General features: G+C 31.3%; 1 protein-coding gene across 4 annotated transcripts; it reads right to left on the reverse strand.

The window, feature by feature from the left end:
* Window positions 10,013-13,486, reverse strand: LOC107631978 (MADS-box transcription factor 1). 4 transcript variants are annotated; one of them, XM_016335588.2, is made up of 8 exons: window positions 13,127-13,486; window positions 11,734-11,812; window positions 11,130-11,197; window positions 10,941-11,040; window positions 10,816-10,857; window positions 10,683-10,724; window positions 10,457-10,596; window positions 10,013-10,365 (listed from the first exon to the last, which is right to left on the reverse strand). In XM_016335588.2, exons 1-8 carry the CDS (start codon window positions 13,309-13,311, stop codon window positions 10,290-10,292), a joined length of 732 nt encoding a protein of 243 aa, XP_016191074.1. In that variant the 5' UTR covers window positions 13,312-13,486; the 3' UTR covers window positions 10,013-10,289. The 4 variants fall into 4 exon arrangements, with proteins under 4 accessions (XP_016191074.1, XP_016191073.1, XP_016191072.1 ...); XM_016335587.2 differs by having other exon boundaries at window positions 10,457-10,593; window positions 11,728-11,812; XM_016335586.2 differs by having other exon boundaries at window positions 11,728-11,812.

A 14,253-nucleotide genomic window follows, 5' to 3' on the forward strand; every position in this document is an offset into this window, starting at 1 on the left:
ATGTATCGGTAATCTAAAAACAACTTTATATGGAGTAGATTCAGGTGAATTTCTGCCTAAGTAAAAATATGTTTTTGTTTTGATGGGCAATGAAAAATTGAAAATGAAACCCACACGCATGATTTGAAGGAGAAGGGTAAGGTGGAGCAGTGAGCAACATGGCATGCGGTGAACCCAACTTTTGTGTTTCCCAGTCTTGAAGCATACTTCACCCGATTTTGCTTTCTTTCACAAACCTCAATATCTATCTATCTTATCATCTCTACTGACACGTTTATTAATTGCTTCATTCTTATAGCTACTGCCGCCATAGCACCTCACTTGTCCTGTTTATCATCAAAATATTCATTTCGTTATTTCTCTCGCTTTTTTTAGCTGGACCATCATCAATTTCGCCACATTACACATCTACCATTAAATAGGATTTTTTTTAAAATAAAATAAAAAATATTATTTTTCCAAATTTTATTTTTTAATTTTAATTTTTTAAATATAATTTTTTTAGGTCAAATTTATTTTAAAATTTTGAATTTTTTAAAATTAAATAATTAGTTATTCACAAATTATTATATTATATTAAGATTTTATTTAAAAAAAAAGGATAAAGTATATTTTTTGTCCTTAAAGTTTGGTAAAAATTTTAAAAATATCCCTAAGTTTTATTTTGTTTTAATTTTGTCCCAAAAGTTTTCGGTTTGCATCAAATATACCCTTGACGGGTAAATTTTAAAAAAATTTAAGATCAATCTAACAATAATGCATGAAAATTATGCTTAATTTACTTATGTTGAGGGTTGTTCTTATGAAATTGTTGTTGAATTGGTTTTAATTTTTTTTTAAAATTAGCCATTAAGGGTATATTTGATACAAATTGAAAACTTCTAAGACAAAATTGAAACAAAATAAAACTTAGGGGTATTTTTGAAATTTTTGTCAAACTTTAAGGACAAAAATAATTAAATAAAATTTTATGATTATTAAAATTTAATTTAATTATAATTTATTCTATTAGTTTAAATTATTTATTAAAAATTATTTTAATAAACAAAATTTAAATTTAATTTTTATAATAATAATAATTATTATTATTATTGTTATTATTATTACTATTATTATTATTATTATTACATTACATATATTAATACGAGTAAATATATATTCCCAAGAAATATATATGTATGCACAAAGTCTTTAATTTTATGGTTATTCATCATATCACCATTCATAATCATTATTGTCTTAGTTTCATTCATTTTTTTGGCGAAGCCATTAAAAAAAACAAAGAAAAGAAAGGAAAACGGGACTTGTATATATGCAACACCTTGACACCTAATCATGACTTAACATCACAAATCATATTCTCTCTTCCTCGAGTCTTGACCGAATCACTCTTGGAAAGAAAAAAGAAAAAGGAAAGAACCGAGAGAGAAAGGAAACGTGAGGAACTATGGAACTTTTGAACTTTCGGTTTCGATTTATTGAAAATTTCAATAAAAAATCTAATTCAAAAAAAGTATTCATATTTTTTTTTTTATTTATTGACGTTATTTTTGTTCGGTAAAAGTTGACAGTGACGTAATTTTTTTTTTTTTAGTTCGGCCAATTAAAATTCTAAGAGGTACAGACAAATTTTGACATTTTTTTTTAGTAGTTCGATCAAAAAATTTTTTTGGGGTGTCGAGTATTTTGATTTCAATCTGAAGTAGATTTCTATAAATTTTCAACGATTAAATTTGTATTGAATAAGTGATTTGATGTTGTGATTTAGTTTATGTTAAATTTTTGTGATATATTAATGTATTTATGAAGTTCATGACTTAACTGTAATGAAACCAATAGAGACCAAATTGTTTTGGTGATTTTTGGATAGGAATATTGTTGAGAATAAAGTATTAATTGGTGAGGTATGATAATCGAAAAATTAAATTTAAAAATTACGAAAGATCAGTAATCGAAAAATACTTCTCTTCATCTAACCATTTCTATACTAAATTACATGTTTACCTGTTTGTTTAAAAGTTGATTTTTTTTTCTTATGACCTGGTCCTGTGTGAAGCAACACCAGACAATTTGGGGTGATATAAGCCAACATTTGCCGTGATATAAGACCATTTTGGGTCATATACTCATAATTCATAAATCATAATATATACTGGTATTAGATGATTTAAAAAATTGCCTCATAAATATTTATTATTCATCTGACATAATACGTCGTAGCAAAAAGAATATTTTATATATTTTCTTAAAGACATTTAGTCTGTGTTTTATTTGCAATTGTAATCGCTCATTTTAATATGTATTATTTAAAAATTACATTAAAAAAATAATTATGAATTTAAGAAGCATGAATTAAATGTGTTAAAAAATTAAAATAATCTTATATTTCATATGACATTGAGTATTTAACAGATATCAAGTATTTAAAAGATAATCATAAATTACTTTAAAGTTTTTGAGAATAAATTTGAAAGTGTTCAATAGAGTAAAAAGTAAATGTAATTTTTTTGTTACTTATGATATTTTTTAGTTTGATAGGTCAATAATTAATTTGTCATAAATCTAAACTTTATTTAAAAATGCCGTCGATCAATAAATTACTGTATACACAATGCGAAATTTAAATCCTAATATCAATAAATACAGAAAAAAAAAGTCACCTCTAACTTTTGTGATATAATTTAGGATATAAGGCCCAATGAAATGTTTCAAGACGAAAACAAGGCCCAATAAAAATGTTGGGGAGATATCTTTTCATCGACTTAGGAAAGTAATCAGTTTGATGGGTTCACAAGCTAGTTAAACTTAAAACCTCACATGGCCGAAAAGGAAAACAACCCCAAAAGAATATGCAATATATATATATATATACTAAAAAATGAGGTCTGCTACATATATAAACATTTTTTGCTTACAAACTATACAAGTTGGTCCAAGTCTAAGAAAAAAGTACGCGCACCACTCCTTTAAATTGAGCGTCCAATGCACGCAACACGTTCATTATGCCGCACTCTTCCTTTTCTTCCTCAACCAAAACGCAAACCGTCAAGATTCAAGCGACATTTGAAACAAACTATGATTCTGCGAAGAGTAGAAGAAATCAAGAAGAAAATATACAAATCTCCATAAAAAATCACTAGAAAAAACGAAGAAATATTATTCAAAGTACTGTTTTACTGTTTTTCTAGGTTTTTTTTCTAGATTGTCTCTGCCATGTGCCACATCCTTAACCAGCAAAATATTAAAAGATTTCAATAAGAAATATACTGTCTCCCCCTGATATTTGGTGTATTTCTTAAATCCTTTGGGTGTATTTCTGTAATCCTTTGGGTGTATTTCTGTAATCGTTTGGTTTATTTCTGTAACCGTTTGGGTGTATTTCTGTAATCCTTTGGGTGTATTTCTATAATCATTTGGGTGTATTTCTGTAATCGTTTGGGTGTATTTCTGAAGTTCCATTATCTTTAAAACAATTTCAAAGATTGATTTCATAAACCATGAAAATCGAAAAAAAAAACATAAGGAGATCGAAGGCAAAGAGAAAACACACGAAGGAGATCGAACAAATTTGGCAAGAAACTCGAAAAAGGAAACGGAAACTTTTGAAAAATGGAAGTTATATATTCACGTGTTAATTAATTTGGATTGATTTAAAAGTCCGTTAAAGAAGCCCGTAACATAAACAGCGCATTTATGGGGTTTCGTCTACAGGCTTGTAAAGCTTGTAAGCGCAAAACACTTATATATAGAGATTAATAAAAAAAAAAAAATATTCTTTTGAGTCTTCTCGTTTATAAGATTTTCACTTAGGAACTTCTCCCAGCCACCCTTTACAATTCTGAAAATAGAAATGGTGTATTATCTTCACATTATGTTTCTTTAAATAATTTGACAAATAATGATGAGATACGACACGCCGGCACGGTGTTATTCATAGCTAGGGCTGGCAATGGGTAAGGTAGGGTGGGGTTTAGACTCTACCCTAACCCTACCTGCGTGTTGAAAATTTTCTTAAAATTCTACCCTACTCTATCTGCAGGTTGAAAATCTCTCAACCCTAACCCTACCCGCATCCTAAAATTCTAAACCCTACCCTACCCGACTCTTCTCGTAGAAACAAAAAAAAAATCAAATAAATATAAAATTCAACCATTTTAAATTTTATACATATTAATAAAAAAAAATTTTCCTCCTCTATTAAACTTGCCACCCCTCCTCTATTAAACTTGCCACTCCTGCCTCTTCTACCAGTTGATCCTCTACCAAAAAAGTGTTGTGGATTAAAATTTTTTTGAGTCAAATGTGCTTATGAAAGGAGACTATATGAGGCTCAATTTTTCAGTTAAATCATCATGTGACAGAATTAAAGTTTCTACCTCAAATAAGGAGTACAAATCTGGTTTAAAGTTAATTATGAACAGAAACATTTGATATTCAGCATTGAAACCCTCAAGCAAAGCTTCAATGTGTTATTAAGGAGTGAGAGGACTTTCCAAAGCTGCTAAAGAATCTGCCACATTCTTGATATTGAAGACATAATCAGTTGTTGAAAGACCATGTTTCTTGATGAGATTTAGTTGAGATTTCAATTGCTTCACTTTATAATCTGTTAACTTACTAAAGTAATCTTAAATTTTCTAAGCAAATTGTAGTCCTACCATTTTATTGTTGAAGGATGTGTCCATAGAAGCTACATCCAAGAGATTAAGTTGTAATCCGCCTACTTCTATTGCTTGTAAGTAGTTGATTCTTTGTTTACTAATCTATCTTCTTCAAAGGCATAACGAATTGGAATCTTTTCAGAAAAAAAAAAATGATCTTGTATTTTTTGACCATAGATTGCTGGAATAGCTTGTTGTTGTCAAATTCTATGATTGTTCTCTCCTAACTTATCTCCAATAATACAGTTTTTGATTCAGCAATCTTGAATTCGTAATAATTTGATGAAGATCTGATTGGAAACGTTAATTGAAGAGGAAAGTGAATTTTGTACAGATTCAACCATAAATCAATTAAAACCTAAAGCTCTTGATATCATGATAGAATTTTTACTGACTGTGCACAACAATTTAAAATTGAATGAAAAACCAGAGAATGAAACCAAGAAAAAAGAAAAGAGAAGAGAAGTAGAAAGATTACAATGAGAATCGAATTATAAAATGATACAACCCTTGAAAAGAGAGAATGTATAGGCTAGCCACTAACCAAGAAGATCAAGAATTCTAATAGCTAACTAATGAGAAAATTTAGGGCCAGCAATTTTTATGTTTTGTGACCAGCACTTAACCATCAAAAGAAAAAGTGAGTGATCTCCCACTATTGGATGTAATCTCACACCATTAAAAACACTATTGATAACCAATTGATGGTTACAAAACACAAAAATTACTGACCCCTTAGCACTTTTCCTAACTAATACTGTCTTAATTAACAGTCTGTTTTTTTTTAGTTTTGACACTTCTATTAAATCTGTTTATATATTATGCTTGACAGGACAAACTTATTTCAAACTAAAAAAAAAAATATATACTTCATAAAATAAAGTTGAAATTATTTGTTTTAGGAAATAAATAATTTTTTTAATTTATTTTGAAAAATTTACCATCAAACATATCCCAAGCATAATTATTTCTCTTCCAGGAAACACTAACCGTTTCCTTTATGTTCATCAAAGACTCCTTCATCAATCTCATCTGCATTCAAAACATTTTTGTTAAAGAGCGGAGATAATGAGATATAGTAGTGGCAACTGGCAAGTAGCAACTAGAGACTCTTTTATATAGCATAGGGTAAAAAGAAACCACAGAAATATTCAATTTGTGTAGTCATATTAAAAAGGGTAGTAAAACCTCATCATTTTTTAAAGTTACTTTCTTCTTAGGAAATAGAAAAGAACTTTGTTAGATACAATGGCTTTTGTAAACAATGTGAACAGTGAACTCTAAAATTGACCCAATAAAGTAAAAACACACTATACCTCCAAATTAATTACCCACCTAAATCTTAATATTAGGATAATCATCTGCATACCTAATGAATTGAACATCCGATATATCTATTGTTCACATTGTTTAGTATTTTCATTGTCTACCTATACTTTTCCTTAAAAAATCAATTTAGAATTTAAAAAGAAAAAAAAAGTGTATCCTTAAAAGAAAGTTGTAATAGAAATTTAATTATTAAAACTCAAGAATGAACAATATGTAAACCTTGATTTCTTTTTTTTCTATAAGCTTCAATTAGTTGGTTAATTTTCTGTTTACCATTGTTTGGTTCTATCTGCTTGTACCCTATCATCCAAATGCACATCCATATTAATTAGTTTTGGTAACAATATTTCTGTCAAGAAAACAACTTTTGAAGGCTGAAAAGTGAAGTTAAGGATACACCCAAACTAGTTAAGAAAACACACCTTCTAACCCTTTTTTCATTATATTATTTTATTTATTATATGGCTTTCTATACCTTTCAAAATTTTTAAATATAACTTGAATCATCCGATTAATTAGCTAGTCTGATCTTCAAATGAAGATACTTATTCTAAAATTCATATGTTTCTAATCATTTATTTATTAGAATGGTAATCACATGAAGATAAAAATTTGTGTAAAAAAAATATGAGAAAATACAAATTGAAAGAGAGGGAGTATACTGATTGATAAAATTGAAATTGAATTCTAACATATTTTGTTATTTTTATGTTATCTTTTTAAAATATAAAAGACTTTGTCCAATTATAAGCAAACATAATTGAGATAAATAATATTATGAATTGTCCTCACTATTTTGGTATCTGTCTTGGGATAGAAATCAATGGCAGGTTTATAGATGCGTGCTAAATAGTAAGATTTTCAATACTGCGTTTCTATAACAAGATAATCACTAGTGTGCGCAAGTTCCATACCTTGGAATTAGATTTCAATACCTCAGATTTCATGGATACTGCTGGCGGCGCAACATCCATGGGATCAGAAATTATTTTTATTAATACGGAGATAAAAATAGTGTTTTAGTTGAATATTGATATTTAAAGTGTATTACTGTATTGTAGATGTGCAGATAAAATCATGGTTAAAATAAAATGCGTGTTGGTTAAAATGGGATCATGGGATACAATGGAATTATAGTTAAAATGTTAATGCGTGTTGGTTAAAATGTTAATACGTGTCATACACCTTATTTATTGAGTATTGACTCTTCACCTGCAAAATCTACCCACATGTAATTACACTAAATAATTTCATTTTCAACCAAAATACTAATATTTTTTATATATAAAAAAAATTAGCCTCATGGTGGAAGAAAACAAACAACTTTGGCATATATAATGATGTCTAAACTATAATGAACTTGGATATTAATTGACCTGGCGAAACATTGAGTTGCCTTATTAAAAATGTGATCCAACCCTTGTTCAAAGCATAATGCCAGCAAATTATGTGCATTTCTGGCTTTCAAACCCATTATTTAAATAACCTTTTTTTGCTCTTAATTTTTACTCATAACAATGTATGTTCGAGCTTCATCATTTTCGCAAATGATATGTGGACTGTTCTCAAGTTTTCAGTTGTATGTATCGCAAGTAGTTCATGATAATTAATAAGCAAACAAATTGTCGGCACAAGGGAACAAAAGAAAATGGCGCATAACTCGAAATTACCTTTTGAAGTCAAGATTTTACTCAATAGATTATTTGATAAAAAAATAAAAAAAAATTAATTTTTAATATATTAAATACATAAAACTTTTTTATATTTATACTAATTTTAAAAAAGTTATTTAAGATATTAAAATCCATAAATATTATCAAAGCCTTATTTACTTTGAATTGGTTAGTCAGTATTTTAAAATAGAATTTAGAGTAAACTATCATTTATTTATTTCTACCCACGAAAGTTGAAAACGCTGACATATTTATCTATAGAAAAAGAAAATTATCATATGTAACTATGAAACATGAACTTTAGCTAACAAAACTATCCAATCTAAAAAAATTATTTAAAATTCCCAACTTACCCTCTAATATAACGCATCTCTAACTTCTCCTCTTACTCCATATCATCACTTTTCTAATCTCAAACCCTACGACCACTCAAACTCTTCCTCACCACCACCCTAAACCCCAACAACCACTGTCACTCAAAATGTCTCCCGTGCCTCCGACGAACGTTCCAAAAATAACGACGCTAACCCGCCGTCTCTAGTCTTCTCTTGCTCTGTATCTTCCTACATTTCTTGTCGAAAATCCGATTATCCCGCCGCGTGAAACTCCTTCAGTGACGCCCACAACCGACTCTTTTATAGCACGCCTCAGCTTGGCCCAATGTATGCCGGAAATTCCGAGTTCGAAGGCGGACCGAGGCCGTCCAAGAAGCAATTGAACAAGTTTCACCGAATTGAATTTAGAGAACAAAAATAGGAAATGTGTGAAATTAATATCGAGGCAGTATTCGCCTTTGGTGTAGCCTATGCGGTTGCTTGGTCATCCTCCTCGACGGTGCCTGGAGAGACGTAGATTAGCGATAATCCTTCCATGTCCATGGTGTTTGTTGATGTTGCTCAGGACTAGGGTATTTTAGAATCAGAGGAAAATATGGGGATCTAAGTGCAATAGCGAAGTAGTGCGATAGAGTAAGAAACTAACGACAATGGTGAAAGCTAGGGTTTTGAATTGGGAATGGAGAAGAAAAAATTAGACACCAATAACAATGTTATGTTGTTCTTCACCCACTCAAACTTCCTCTATCTCGCTCTACTGATCCAATTTTACATTCTTATTGATCTATTTACTTTAGTTTGCATTTCTGATTGAATTTCTAATTTCTATGATGCAGCACAAATTCATACTATGGTACACTTGTAGAACACTTGGAGTTCAAAATCACAAAGGCTTGCTCCCAAAGATGGCAGCGCCTGTTGAGGTTAGGCGTGGCGACAGCGAAGTCGCATCTCTCCACCACAGCGTTGTTTTGCGCTAACTGGTCCACGTAGCTTGCGGAATTTGAATGGCGGGAGTGATGGTAGTAGTTGGGGATGAGAGTAGTGGTGAAGAAAAGTTTGGGTGGTGGTGGGATTTGAGATTAAAAAGGTAGTGGTAAAGATAAGAGTAATTTAGGGATTTTAGGTGATTTTTTAGTGTTTGGATAATTTTGTTGCGCGGAACCTATATTTCATAAGTATAAATGGTATTTTTTTTTCTATGGATAGATATGTCAGCGTTTTCAACCTTCGTGGATAGAAATGAAAATTTACTCTAAAATTTAATATTTATTTGAAATTAAGTTAATAAAAAAATTTAATTAAAAATATTTTTTTATTTTTTAACATATTTAGCAAATTTTTAAAAACTCACTCAAATAAATAGCTAACAAAAAAAATTAACATATTAGTTTTTTTTTGTGACAATTAACATATTAGTTTAATTCATCTGAAGAGCTTAACATGATAAAATAAAACAATATTAATAATTATATTTCTGATAACACCGGCTTCACCGTTTTAACCTAAAGGAAGCTACTACTAACTATTAGTCTTTTGAGGTAAACGAAGAAAGCAAGCAAGGTACCTACTACTACTCTGTACACATGTCGGCGAGCTTGCCGTTGCCGGAGAACACTAACACCGCTACGTTTGCGTCACAGAATCGACAGCTCACAAGCTTTCTTCATCAGTCCTTTTCTTCTCTTGGAGAATCTCACCACCCTCTTCTTCCCCATTCCGATCGATCTCCTAAACCCTAACTACCTAGTAACTGCCTAGCTCGCTCCCTTCCTCCAAAAAGAAATCAGTAACCATCCTTCACTTGACACGTGTCTATTTGCACGTGCTTCCTCCATTTATCCGGATTTCTAATTTTCGATCGCACGTGTCACCATGATTCAAAGCCGGGGCTTTAATCCGTTAAGGAAGGTTTATGCACTTATCACTCATAATTAATGATGACTAAACTAATCCATCTTAAAAATATCTTAGCAAAACTGAACGTGTAACAATTTAAATGCAAGCACAAGAGTTAGAGAAGCAAACAAATAATTATTCTATTATGAGAAATTAAGGTTAACACAGCAAAGAAGTGCAGTTTTTTATGAGAGTACACAGAGAACAGCACTGCTTATATGTAGTGTCCATACTAGCCAGTAGAAAATAAGAATTATAATAAGTCCATTACATGCCAAAGCGATTTTTTTTCTTTTTTCTTTTTTCGTTTGTGAAATAAAATTGAAAATAAACGAGATAGATATATGAAGCTGAAGTGGGTGTCACAAGGCATGGAGCTTGGTATATTCATTCTATGGTAGCCATCCTCCCATGTAATTGCCCATGCTTGGGCCTGCCGTGACCACTGATACTGGATCAGGCTGATATCTGCCCTTGCAAAAATTCAAAAGATGATTCTATTGTAATAATCAAGAAGTTCACAGAAATTATGATATATTATAGAAGAATTGGTGCGTACCCAATTTGTAAGGTAGGCTCACAATCCAATTGCTGGAAAAGAGGATCCGGCTGAGGTTGAGGTGGATGGCGGGCATATCCCATATCATCAACACCACCAGGATTCAGCTGCATTGGATTTATTTGATACCCTTCCAACTGCTAGATTTGGGTGATTCACAATTATATTCTTCTACTTTGCAATTATTTTAAGTTAACTGAGGGTTGGGGAGATAGATATTTCTTACCCTTTGTCTGAGAGCCCTGTTAGCCTCACTTAGCAAGTGTTCCTACACAAAACATAGAGGCCGGTCATGAGCATATAATAATCACCCAATGCAAATTAAACACACCATGCAAGCATAATGGATCACATAATACCTTACGTTGAAGTTCCGATAGCTGATCCAGCATGAATTGGGTCTGTACAGGAAACCACAATTGCAATATTAATAATCACTTTCTTCATTGAAAATACAGTGAAATGCATGAGTGAGATTACATACCCTTGTGGATCTGATTAGCTTCAACGACGAATCTAGCTGCCTTTCCAGTGACTCCAGCTCTTTGCTGCTTAGAGGGCCAAGATCTTCTCCCATCAGGTTTCTAATAACATACACACCGTACCACTCATCATGTTAAAGGATTCCATCAACATACAGAGCATCAATTCAATTCAATATATGTATATATACCTCTGGGACCTTTGTAGGGCTTCATAACGTGCCTTCAGCTTCAAGTATTCTTGTTGACTGCTTAATTCCTACATTTATAATGCCACAAAAATGCTTTCATAACTCAATTGCGCGCTCTAACACACTTTCTAAGCAAGGCATCATCTGAATCATTCACCTTCTTATAAAGGTAGAGACATCTCATCAAGTATTTTTGTTTTGTTTTTCTTTTTATGAAAATACACATTATTACTACAGCGCCCTTCTTTTCTTTTTTATTTTTATATAGAGGAAGTTAGTATATAATATTTATAGATTATTACCACGAATTATACTATAGATTTTTTTTTTTAACATATTTATTGTTCATATACCTAAATTTGTGCTGAAAGTCAAATGAGAAGACAAAAATAAGCTAAAATATCTATTGTTCAGTTCTGATGAATTGCAACAAATGATACTACACCATTGTTATCTACGTATATAATATAATTAATAAGTGATAATTATTATAAATTTATAAATCAATTTTCCCGATCCCCTTATAGCAAAACTCGAGAGGTAAAAAGGAAAAAGAAATTGATGAAATTAAAGAGGATAATATGTTGGGACTATTCACCATTACCAAGGCTTCCCTAGTTGACACATTAGTTTCCGGTGCTCCATAGTTACATTTCTGGTACCTCTCTAGTGTTTTCAGCATGCTGCATGTACAAACCAAATAAGAAAAAACATTAAAAATCATTGAATAAATTAGTACATATCATACAAGTCCTTGGTACTTAGTACTTACAAACGAATCAAACATATCTTGAATAAACTACATTCCACAAGGCCATATGAATATTACTATTGCCTAACATTAATGCCAATTAAGGGCAATTATGCCATCTCCATCCTCTGTTAATATAATACTTAATGCATCTTCATTCTCACTTTGAATTAAAATAAGTAGTAACCAAATTAAAGATTGTAAATTTACACTAGTTTTTACTAATACTAATTAATTAATTAATTAATTAATTAACCCTGTTAAAGCAGCAAAGTATGTATAGGAATGAGAAACTTGTTCGGTAGAAAAGAGTGAGCAGTAGTATTTGTTGACAAGAGATTATTGCCGTGGTTCATGACTGTGAAACATGACAAAAAAAACTTTTTAAACCCAGAAATAAACTGGTAGAACATTGCAAATACTTTTGGTTACAGTCAGATCTAAAAAGGACGAAGCTATAAGCAAAGTGAAGAAGAAGAAGAAGAAAAGGAAGAAATAAAAAAAAAAAAGAAAGGGTATGTAGGAGGAATGAAGTGATTGAAGAGAAAGAGGGGGGTCAAGTCAAGTTATGAAATGGAATGGAAGCACGCAAGAAGAGACCATTCTGATTTGTGATTTCACAAAATGTCTCTATCATGAAATGATCAATTGAAAAACCATTTAAGTTGCCGTCACAAACATCAAGAGAAGACAAGTGATTTACAAGGAAAAGCAAGTTCTTCAAATTAAAAGCCTTTGGTCATGACTGTGTTTCCAAGAACAAACCCCAGGTAACCCAACCAAGAGCTTCACCCCAAAATGATATTTTTTTTTTTTACAGAAAAAAAAGAAAGAAAGAAACCAAGCCACGGCAGCATAAGAAATTAGAGGGAAAAAAATATAAAATATAAAAAGAGGGCTTAAAATAAGAGAAGAAAAGAGAAAGAGGAAACCCTAGACATTGAAAAAAGAGCTGAATTTTGGAAGCAGATGAGATCTGAATAAGCAAAGAAAAATGAAAAAAATTGAATACAACAGTGATGGGCGTTGATGGCGTTTCCAGTTGCAGATCTAACAGCTATAAGATTGCAGAAAAACTCTAGGTGCTATAAACGCGGAGACATTCACCGAAACGGAAAGAGTAGATGAGTGTATAAAGCAAATTCTACTTTTTCACGTTTTGTGAGATTTGGAGATCTCCGTTAGCAGCATAAAGGTATGTGAGAAGAGAAGAGAAGACTCCTTTTTTTGTGTTTAAGAGTGATACCTTGAACTGCTGCAAAACTCGTACAGTTTTCCCCTATTGGAGAAGATGATGAGAGCAACCTCAGCATCACATAGAACTGAAAGCTCATACGCCTTCTTCAGAAGCCCGTTTCTTCTCTTTGCAAAGGTCACTTGCCTGTTGATCTTGTTCTCAATTCTCTTCAACTCTACCCTTCCCCTTCCCATCTCTCTCACACTCTCTCAATATTACAACTATTATTATTATTACAAGATAAAGAAGATATGGTTCTGAGGAAAAGAAAAAGAGAGTGTATGTTGTTATTATTATTATTATTATTATCTATCTGTCTGTGTATGTATTATAGACACACTGGCTGGGTGGGGGGATTAATAAGAAGATGAGTAAAAGCATGTTAATGAAGCCCTAATGCAATCTCAAATATGCTTCATTCTCTCTCCACCTGTCACTTTCTCTCAGCTCCTATGTTGTGTTTAACACACTGCTAACTCAATGACAGCGACACCCACCCCGCTTAATTAGCTTCTTGGATATTAATTCAATCTCTAATCTATTGTATTTTCACCACTTCTCTCTTCCTACACGTAAACTATACCTAATAATCCAACATTTCTTCAATAAATCTCTTCTTTAATTCTATACTTATGTTTTCCAACACTTTCTTTTTTTTATAATATTAATTATATTAATTCATTTGTTATACTTACGTAGGGTCTAGCTATTGAAATCAACTCACACTATACAAAAAGAATAACAAGTATCATCAGTTGTGTGTTCTATTATTTTTAAAATCTCATACCACACTGTTATATTTTATATTTTCTTTCTTTGATACTGATTATCTATATTGTTTCATTTTTTACATTTTACCTGAAAATTGGTTTAACAACGATTACTAATTACGATAACTTTAGATCAAATTATGGCTTAGAAAAATGAGTTTGTCTTAATTGAAATCGAAGTCGGTTTACTGTTCAACACGTCTTCTGTACAGTCCTAGATATATATACAGTGACGCTTAAGCACGTCTCGGAAGTTCAAACCCTGTCTTTGTGCATGCAGCAACTTATTGGCTAATGGCAGATCTTTAAATAAAGCTCAGATCCACGACGAATTAGTTCTTAACCTATCGGATTGAGGGATACCGT

This window comes from Arachis ipaensis, chromosome B03 (assembly GCF_000816755.2).
Source record: "Arachis ipaensis cultivar K30076 chromosome B03, Araip1.1, whole genome shotgun sequence".
Classification (NCBI taxonomy): domain Eukaryota; kingdom Viridiplantae; phylum Streptophyta; class Magnoliopsida; order Fabales; family Fabaceae; genus Arachis; species Arachis ipaensis.